The 9,595-nt window shown below is 40.7% G+C and overlaps 1 protein-coding gene across 5 annotated transcripts in view; it reads left to right on the top strand.

Annotated features, from left to right (window-relative positions):
• The window catches only part of PKD1L3 (polycystin 1 like 3, transient receptor potential channel interacting), a 69,389-nt gene that overhangs the window by 36,070 nt on the left and 23,724 nt on the right, over positions 1–9,595 (top strand). For all 5 annotated transcript variants that reach the window (XM_023523643.1, XM_023523645.1, XM_023523644.1 and 2 more), the window contains 6 exons: positions 556–752; positions 1,073–1,272; positions 1,740–1,920; positions 2,543–2,735; positions 2,835–3,069; positions 6,420–6,519. In XM_023523643.1, coding sequence (XP_023379411.1) covers positions 556–752; positions 1,073–1,272; positions 1,740–1,920; positions 2,543–2,735; positions 2,835–3,069; positions 6,420–6,519 — 1,106 coding nt within the window. The remainder of the gene's footprint in view (positions 1–555; positions 753–1,072; positions 1,273–1,739; positions 1,921–2,542; positions 2,736–2,834; positions 3,070–6,419; positions 6,520–9,595) is intronic.

Genomic DNA, 9,595 nt, shown 5'->3' with positions numbered 1-9,595 from the left:
TATGAAACACTTATTTCCAGTTACCCTGCAAGAGTCAACTCCTACCTGTGTCCTGCTTTCTTCCAGACCTGGAGCCCAGTAATCCTGTGGCTTCTTCTCCTCTTATTTTCTCATTTCATTTCTCTTCCTCAGAGATGTTTATTTTGTTTTTAAGCCCGGCAAACATTTTTGATTCTTTCTTTTTATATCTTATCTATAGTTCCTCCATATTTGGAATAAAGAAAGTACTCAAACTGTGAATTTACCAAACTATCTTTGTGGAAGCCTAATATGGACTTTTGAAGTATAAAAAGATTTATCAAAACTCATAAAGCTAGAACAACAGCTTTTAATTTTAAAATCTCATACAACATAAATTAACCTTATCTTCAAAAACTTTTTACCCTAAAATAACAAAAGAATCATATTATCTGTCATCTGAAAGCTTCTTCACAGAGGCATTGAATAGTGGCAGAGCTGTTGCTACGTAGCTTGTCGTTAGGCAAACCAAATCTCTGCCTAGGGCACTTTCAGAATGAAATCTCAGGTCTTTCCTGTTCTAATGTATCTCTTTAGGCACCTGTTCTCCTCCATGATTGTAGAAAAGTTCACCCAGGATAATCTGTGGCTCTCAATTGCAACTCGACAGCCCTGGAACCAGTTTACCAGAGTGCAGCGGCTCACTTGCTGCATGACCCTTCTGCTCTGCAACATGGTCATCAATGTGATGTTCTGGAAGATGAGCAGCACTCCTGCCAAGAGAGATGAGCAGGGTATGGACGAGCCGCGATGGTGTTTGCGGGAGGGAGTCCACTCTCCTTGCTTTGAGAGTTAGAGACAGAACCACGGTGTGCCTCTGTTATTCCTCTGCTGCCCTAACATTAGCATTCTCTACCAAATGGTCTCACTGTTCCCACTCACTAACAACTGAAGCAGTCTTCAGAACACTTCAGGGTCTTTACCGACATGATAATTTTATACCCTTAATTATCATAGTTAAATTGCTAAATAAGTGATAAAACCTGGGAGAAAGGTGACTTTCAGATTATTTCGGTTAATGAGGAGGAAGGTCGATGTAATTCTTTTCTTTCAGTGGGTCCGTTTGCTGTGACCTGGTCCGAGCTGCTTGTCAGCATCCAAACTGCTGCCATCCTTTTCCCTATCAACCTTGTCATTGGGCGGCTCTTCCCGTTGATTCAGCCGCAGGAACCACTGCCTCTCTTTCCTACCGTCCTGGCCTCCTGCCCCTCAGATGCTGCTTTTGAGCCTCTCTCTCTCACAAAGGTCGTTGAGGTAAGCCTGGCGTGAAAGTTTACAGATAAATTGCCTGCTCCTTTTCCCTGCGTGGTGGAAAAGACCAGTGGAAAGGACCTCCTAGAAGCCTTCCAGGTCCTATTAACCTTAGTGGCGTTTCCCTAATTCCTGTCTTCTGAGTTGTGATCCATTATCCCACTAGTTTTTCTTCTGATTATGAGGTATTCTGAGGACTGAATGTGAGTGCACAATGTACTACTCTGGAGTTGTGTTAACTTTTGATGTTTAATCAAACTGCCCCATATTCTCTAGTAAAACTAGTTTTCAAAACTAGAAAGAGGTGACTTCTTTTTTGAAAAATAGAGAGAAAATGAAAATTTGAGGTTTTGTACACTAAGCATATGCTCCTCTGAGTAAAGAAACAGCCCTCTTACTATCTATTATTGCTTCCAGTCCTGCGTTAATGTAAAATAGACTGACTTTTCTCATCTTGGTTCTTCATTCAGGAATTGAAGGGAACTGTGGGATTTCTGCTCAGGAGAAACACGTACCTATTCTCAGAGTGTGAACAATCTTCATGGGATTCTTATAACATTAACCAGCTTGTGAAACTTCTATCCAGCCTCGTCTGTTCTCATGTAGAGCATCAGGGCTATCGTCAGCAGGCAGGGTCCTGCTGGGCGAACGGTAATAATGTTCAGTAGGTTTTAGTGACTAATATTTTATTTGCTTTGTACGTCTCCTTAGTTATTCTCACCTGTCAGCGTAACCAACAGGCACAGTACAACCTTCTGCTTGTTTTAATTTAAGTATCCAGTATAGAGCTGACACTTTGATCTGTCTGGTGGTTTTTAAGACAATGTATCTGGTGATACAAAGTAAAAGATTAAGGAAAAACTCAAAAAGTGTTCTCTGTATTAGAACCCCATATGTCATCTGCTTTGTTGGAGACTGTTGAAACTTTTCATTCTTTTTCTTCTATGGAATGGTGAGATTATAAGATTTATAGATTCTCAAATATATTTGGGCCTCCTAGGCACTTACCTAGTATAGATCGATCACATGTACTGCAGTTCTGGTGAAAAAGCTCAATCAGGTTTTAAAAGTCTCTAGACCAAAGCATAGAATTTTACAAATTTTACCAGCATGCTCAGAGAAGACAATAATATTGTAAATGCTGGGTTCAACCTTCACCGACTGGGAAATTTAACCGCATCATCAATAAATGAATTGCTAATCTCTGCTAGTTATTACTATTTATTGAATTCTTCCACTTACTGATAAGTGTGAACCTGAAATATATTTTCAGCGGTCCCTGAAAACCACCGTCATGTCAGCTGTTACCTGCTCAGAGTTCTGCAGAGGCTGCAATCTCACTTAAGCACCCTGGGGCCCACCCAGGTTGGCCTGCCTTGTGACTTCCTAGATGCAGCCAGCCAACTGCAAAAACTCCAGGAACTCTTGGAAACGTGTATTCTTCCCACAGAGCAAGGGCCATCCAGGTAATACACCACACCTAGCTTTCTTTATCACCTGTAAAAAATCCTACACCTCTCTCAGCTGTTGCTTATGAGAGTATTACTTTGGCTTCTGCTCTTAAGAGAGGCAACCAGTTTCCCCATCCTGAGCCCAGAAGAAGGGAAGAAGTCCACCTCTAATGGCCTACCCACGTGGTTGACTTACATCTACTGGCTCCTTCTGGGTGTCACCAGCCTGGCTGCAGCCTTTTTCACAGTACTTTATAGCCTGCAACTGAACAAAGACCAAGCCACCAGCTGGGTTATTTCAATGATCTTATCAGTGCTTCAAAATGTCTTCATCATCCAGCCAGTAAAGGTATGTGAGAAACAGCCCAGGTTACCTGCATGAGAAGAACCATTGTAGTCACAGGGAGCTGGGGAAACTGGGATCCCTGGGTGTCCATCCAAGGTGCCCAATGGCTCTGACAATTTAACCCAAAAAAAGCCCCCCAAAAAAACAAAAAGAAAAATTTGTTAGGAATATGTGTGACGTAGTCACTGAAAAAATGAACAAGAATTGATAGACTAGTTGAAGTATAGCAGGAAAGGTTTAGGGAGCTAAGAGGGATGAGTCAAAATCGATGGACAAACTAGTGTGGAATAAAAGCGGCATGAAATCTTTAAAAAACTTTTAATGGAGGAAAATGTCAGACCTACGCAGAAGTAGCAAATAGTTTAGTGAATCTGGAAGTTGTACCACCTACTTTCAGCAATTGCTGATTCATGGCCAATCTTGTTTCACCTATTTTGAAAAGAAAAAAAGAAAAGCCAGATTTCATGTTTTATCCATAAATATTTGTATTTATATTTCTAAAAGATAAGGACTCTTCTTTTTAAAACATAATTGTAAAACCATTATCACACACAAATTAGCAATAATTTCTTAATAGCCACACAACAATGCAAATATATTTAACACTATTAAACTATATGCTTTAAAAAGATTAAGGTGGTAAATTTTTTGTTAGGTATATTTTACCACAATTTTTAAAAATTCAATGTTCAGATTTTCCCAGTTGTCTCATGAATGTTTATTTCACAGTTGTTTTGTTCAAATCAAGATCCAAATAAGGCCTGTGTGTTACAATTAGTTGCTATGTCTCAAGTATTTTTAATACTTAGTCTACAGTTTCTCTCTCTTTTTCTATCTTTCACTCTCTATTCTTGCTGTTTTGTTTTTTTTTTTTCACATTATGTTTATTGAAGAAACCAAGTTGTTTTTCCAGTGGAGTTTGCAATATTCTGGGTTTTGGTGACAGGATTGCCTCTGCTTTAAGAAGCTTAGCAGATGGGCCCACAGCACACCTGGGAGGTTTTAAAACTCTTGATGCCCAGGCCTCCTTCCAAACCAGTTAAATCCTAACTTCTGGAGATGGGCTCTAAGGCCCAACACGTTTAAAACTGCCCAGGTGATCCCAATGCACGGCCCGTCTGAGACGCAGTGATCACAGAAGAGCGACTGAGTACAAGGAGCAGGTAGATCTTAATTCTAAAAAACTCTGCAGGAGACAGACCAAAAGCTAAGAAGAGCTCTTACGGAGACTCAATTATAGCAGGTCCCTGAATGATGTCATTTTGTTCAACATCGCTTTGTTACAACGTCGATGAGAAGAAAAATCGATTCCTGGGCACTATGTGGAGTTTGCATGTCCGCGTGGGTTTTCTCCAGGCTCTCGGTTTCCTCCCACATCCCAAAGATGCGGTGAATTGGCGTGTCTACGTTGTCCCAGTGAGTGCAGGCCTGGGTTTGAGTGGCCCTGCGATGGAAGGGCGTCCTGTCCAGGGTGGGGTCCCCCCTTGCGCCCTGAGCTGCCGGGAGAGGCTCTGGCCACCCGAGGCCCTGAACTGGACTATAAGTATCTTACTTGTTTTTATTAATCTTTCTTTATCTAGAGCTCACATTTATGTGTGTTTAATTTTCAAAATGCTTTGCATCTTTATTTGGAAGTTTGGTGATTTTTTTGTGACCAGAAATATGTCATAGGAACTTACCTCTTGTTTCTATCAATTAGCCTCTGTAAAATTGGTTTTGTTAGGTCGTCTTGCTTGAAGTCAGTTTCTAAGAACCTATCTATGACATTGAGGACTCACTGTGTATCAGACAAAGGCTGTTAGGAAATGAAAAGTGTGATTTACAAATCCTAAAGGTCAGAAGTTGAGTTGAAGGAGGTGTTACTATTGAGACTCAAGTTAATGACCAGGAAGATCAAATAAACTAAAATAATACAAAATATAAAATATAAAATTATGGAAATCATAAAGAAATAGACACTTAGATCCAGGGTAACTAGCATGCAATTAATGGGAGTGGTAATTAAACAATTGAAAAAATTCTGCTGTTGCAAAGAAATATTGAATTTATCCACTGAAAGGCTTCAGCTAGTTCCAGGCATAATTAATTTTAAAAGACGCACTGAAATGGAGGCCAGCAGTTCTGGGATGGGGCCCAAGATTTCGCATCCCTGCTAAGTGCCAACGTAATGCTGATGCTGCTGGTTGAGTAGTATCATTCTGAGTAACAAATTTAGTTTCTTTGAAAAGTCAGGATCATAAAAATATTAATGGGGGAGGACTGTTTTATATCTTTGGAATAAATGAGACATTTTTAACTTGGATAGGCTGTTATACTAGGAAATTGAGAATTTCCTTAAACGTGATGATATAAGAGTGTCCTGATTTTTAAGTGAGATGTGCTTGAATACGGCAGCCCTGGCTTTGCACGGTTTCAGTGTGTATGCATTTCACTTGGCATGGTTTAGTTAAAAAGTTTCCCAGCAACACAGTTCAGTTACCGTGGCATGTTAACTGTGAGTGGTTGCATAAAGTACAAACTGCTGCTAGCTCTTCAGTGAGAATTCGGTTGGACCCATGGCCAGATGTACTTTTTACTACTGTCCCCCAAGTCTAGTCCTTGGGCCAGTCCAGTTAGAGGACAACTTTAAGTCTGCAGAGTAGACACACCCAGAATTGCTGCCTGAAACACATTAACTCCAAAAGTAGAAGCAGAAGGACCTCAAATCCTCCTCTAGACTTCAGGCCTGGCTCCCTTGCCCTGCCCTGGAAAGCCCAGCCAGAGCAGAATGGACCCACCTGCAGGCAGGCCAGCCGGAGTGGGAGGGAAGGAATCACCTGCACAGATTTTTCCCAGCAAGATAAGGTGGGGAAAGGGATGGTTAGAATATCGCCCTTGTCTTTTATTCCCTTGAGGACTGGAGAACTTTCCTTCCCTTCCGTGGATATTTAAGGAGTGGGGGATATTTAAGGTCATACTCAATTCTAAGATTCCATGAGTTCTTTAACAAAACTGAGATTTAATCCTTAGAACTGTTAAAAGTGTAGCTTCTCCAGTTTAGCTCATCAAAGGTCTTCCAAAGATAGGTGTTATTGAACAACTTATACAAATCATCACAAATCATTTAATAGTTTAACTATCCTAGCCAAGCAGATTAAGGACTACAGGCAAAAATACAAAATTACTGTTATTTAGACACTTGAGACCCTTTCCAGTACCCCACGATTATGTAAAAATAATGAGATTATTCCAGTTTTCCATAAAAATGGCCAAATAATTGAAATTTATTAATAATACTTCCACCTTAAATGATGTCACCTTCTTCAATCCCATGATACCTGCTCATTAGTTTCTCCTGTGCTTTTCCTGTCTAGGTGATCTTCCTCACATTGTTTTTCTCACTGATTCTGAACCGGATGCCGTGGCTTGCCAGAGAGAAGGAACAACAAATGAAGAGGATCTTGGCACTCTCAGGTAAGTCAGGTAGTTTTAAGTACTAACACCCAATTTTACGAAGAGCAGGTTATGTCAGAACAGTGGAATTGTTGCCACTTCATTGACTCAGATTTGTCCACTGGGGAATATTTTCTCTAATCAGCTGGTTGCCCCACTGCCTCTGTCCAAGGCATTCCTCCTGAGCCTCCGTTAACCTCTCCCTCAGCGCTCCAGCGCTCACTTCTGTTCCAGATCTCACTTCTTCCTCACTCCTGAGCCCCACATGCCATTTCCAGCTGCTCACCCTCTGCATCTGAATGCCTGCAGGTATCTCAAACACATCCCAAACAGAAGTATTTGTCTGCCCCACAAATCTACTGCCTTACTGTATTCATCACCATCTTCTAAAGATGTCAGAGTAATCCTAAATTCCTCTTATTGCTCAAATTCAGTCACCGCGCCTGAGGGAGTCTACGCTGTAACTGACCAGAGCTACTCATATCATCGCATGGGCGAACCTCACAAACACAATGGTGGGCGGAAAAATTAACACAATATTTTAGTCGTGCAAAACAGAGTATGTCTTGCTTAGAGGATTTTTTTTTTTCAATGCATGGAATTGATAAACTCAGATTCAGGAGAGGATTGCCTCTCTGAAGGAAAGTGGCTCCACCACAGAGGTGCACAACAGGCCACATCAGCAGTCACTTGATTTCTTAAGCTGAGCGGTGGACATGTTACTAAGGGGTAGGCACCCCATTCCTCATGAAATTAAAAAAACGAACAACCTACAAACTGTGTTTATAGTCCTCATTCCATTTCTCCATGCTCTCGAATTGCTGTTCCCTCTGCCTAAAATGACTGATTTTCTCTTGTCCATCTCGAGAGTTCTGACTATAATACTTCAAAACAAATATCAAATGTCACTTCCTCTGTAATAGCTCCTCTCACCCCCACAGGGAGATCTCATTCTTCAGCGATCCCCCAGCACTTGGCACATGCATTCTGCCAAATTTTGTCATATTCTAATTCATTTCCTCCTTCCCCTTCCCCTCTTCCCCCCTCTCCCTTCTCTCCCTTCCCTCTTCTCCCTCATCCCTGAAGACCAGCATCCCCAAAATTCTAAAAACACCGGAGGCACGATGCCAGTTATGTCTTGGCATAGGCTAATTAGTCACTAATTCACTGAGATGTCTTAAGGGGAAAGAGTGGGCGATTTTAGGTGAAATGGTCCTGAAGAACCAGATATTGTTTGTAGCTCATATACAGAAACCCCATGATTGATGGGCCTGGGTATGTTTGTGGAAGTGCTGGTGGTTTCTTAGGGTTTGATAGTTAAGGACTGGTTCTAGGTTATGATATGTATGTTAACTGGAAATGATTTGACTTCATGTGGGTATGTAAAACCAATAATAATATGTACTGTGTAATATCAAGCATATTGTGACATGGATATTCATGTGATAAATGTATGTCTGAGAACCAGTTATGTATTACGTAATATATATAGGTTAATGTATATGCTTATATGCATAGAGTAATATACTGTTATACATAATACATATTATATATTATTCATGTATTATATATGTGGCATATAGTTTAATGCACAAAGTACATAGCGATGAGTGAATGTAAAATATTTCAATATTGGCATAGTACATAGATTAATTTCATTCCACTCATATAGGGCGTTTCAAGTAGTTTAATTAGAATTTCAGCTTTGGGTGCTGATAGTAGAGCTTGGGCTTCTTCTTTGATACTTAGGGGTAATTGTTGCTCCCCTTCTCTGGTTTACAAGACCAAGGTAATAAATATACTACAAAGACTCTCCATTTTATGAGGTTGTTTTCTGTATTTGTGAGGGGCATTAGGATAAGAATAAGGAAAAAGTATAGAATAGATGTTAGTCGGCCAGTGCTGGTAAATGGGTATGCAACTGGTTGTCCTCCAATTCATGTGTTAGTAAGCCTGCTACTGGTAATCAGAATAGGCATTGGCTGAGGGGTCGGAATGCTATGCTTCGCTGTTTTGATGTGCAGAGTATTGGGATAACAGCTAGCAATGAGATTGAGAGGATTAGGGCTAGAATGCCTTCTAGTTGGCTGGGAGTGGATTGGAGGATCACATAGGCAAGAGGAAACACCATTATGGTTTGAGGTGTGGGGCGCGTTTAGGGGGTTGGCTGGGGCGTAGATGTCCGGGTCTCCGAGGGGGTCAGGCGAAAGAAAATAGGACTAATGTTACTAATGTTAAAATTCAGAGTAAAAGTCCTAGGATGTCTTTGATTGTGTAGTACGGATAGAATGGCATTTTGTCTTGTGTCAGATGGGATTCCTGTTGGGTTGTTGAATCTTGTTTTGTGATGAAATAGAAGTACGATCACTAGAGCTGAGATAATAAATAGAAAGATGAAATAGGCAAAGAATCAGATGAGGGTGGCTTTATCCTCCTCAGAGTCACTTGACAAGACTACTCAGGTGTGAAGCGAGGGGTTGCTCAAAGATTTGTAATGGCGGTTGTCTCTCAAAGATATTTGACCTCATGGTAGTACGGAATCTATAAATGCCATCACTGTTACATTAAGTAGTAAATGATGAGGATTTTTCAGGTCTCTGAATGTGTCAGATTCATAACATAGGCCTCATTCCACCTATAGAAATAGGCAGATAAAAAATAAGGATATTCCGTTGGCATGGAGATATTGGATAATCCAGCCATAGTTTACATCCCAGCAGATACGGGTGACGGAAAAGAAAGCAGTGATAGTGTCTGATGTGTAAGGAAGAGCCAGAAGATGTACTGTTAGGATTTGCAGGGCTAACTGGATTCCTAGAAGGGACCCAAGTTCCATCGTGAGGAGATATGTGATGGGGTTGTTAGGTCAGGGAATATGAGTTGTTCATTTTAATCAGCAGCTGAGATTTTCAGATGTTGGTCATAACTGTTCTCGTAGTTGAAATACAGCAATATTTTTTGATGTCATTGGTCATGGACACCTCCAATGTAAGAATGACATGTGTTGTATTTATTTCAAGTACTGTTTTTGTGGTTGGTTTTGTACAGTTTTCTTCAAAATCCTCACCAGTTTATAAGGAACATGGGTTGTGAGTGG

Source organism: Pteropus vampyrus, unplaced genomic scaffold, assembly GCF_000151845.1.
Source record: "Pteropus vampyrus isolate Shadow unplaced genomic scaffold, Pvam_2.0 Scaffold399, whole genome shotgun sequence".
Classification (NCBI taxonomy): domain Eukaryota; kingdom Metazoa; phylum Chordata; class Mammalia; order Chiroptera; family Pteropodidae; genus Pteropus; species Pteropus vampyrus.
Note: the sequence above shows the minus strand (reverse complement) of the source record. Positions and strands in the feature narration are given on the sequence as shown.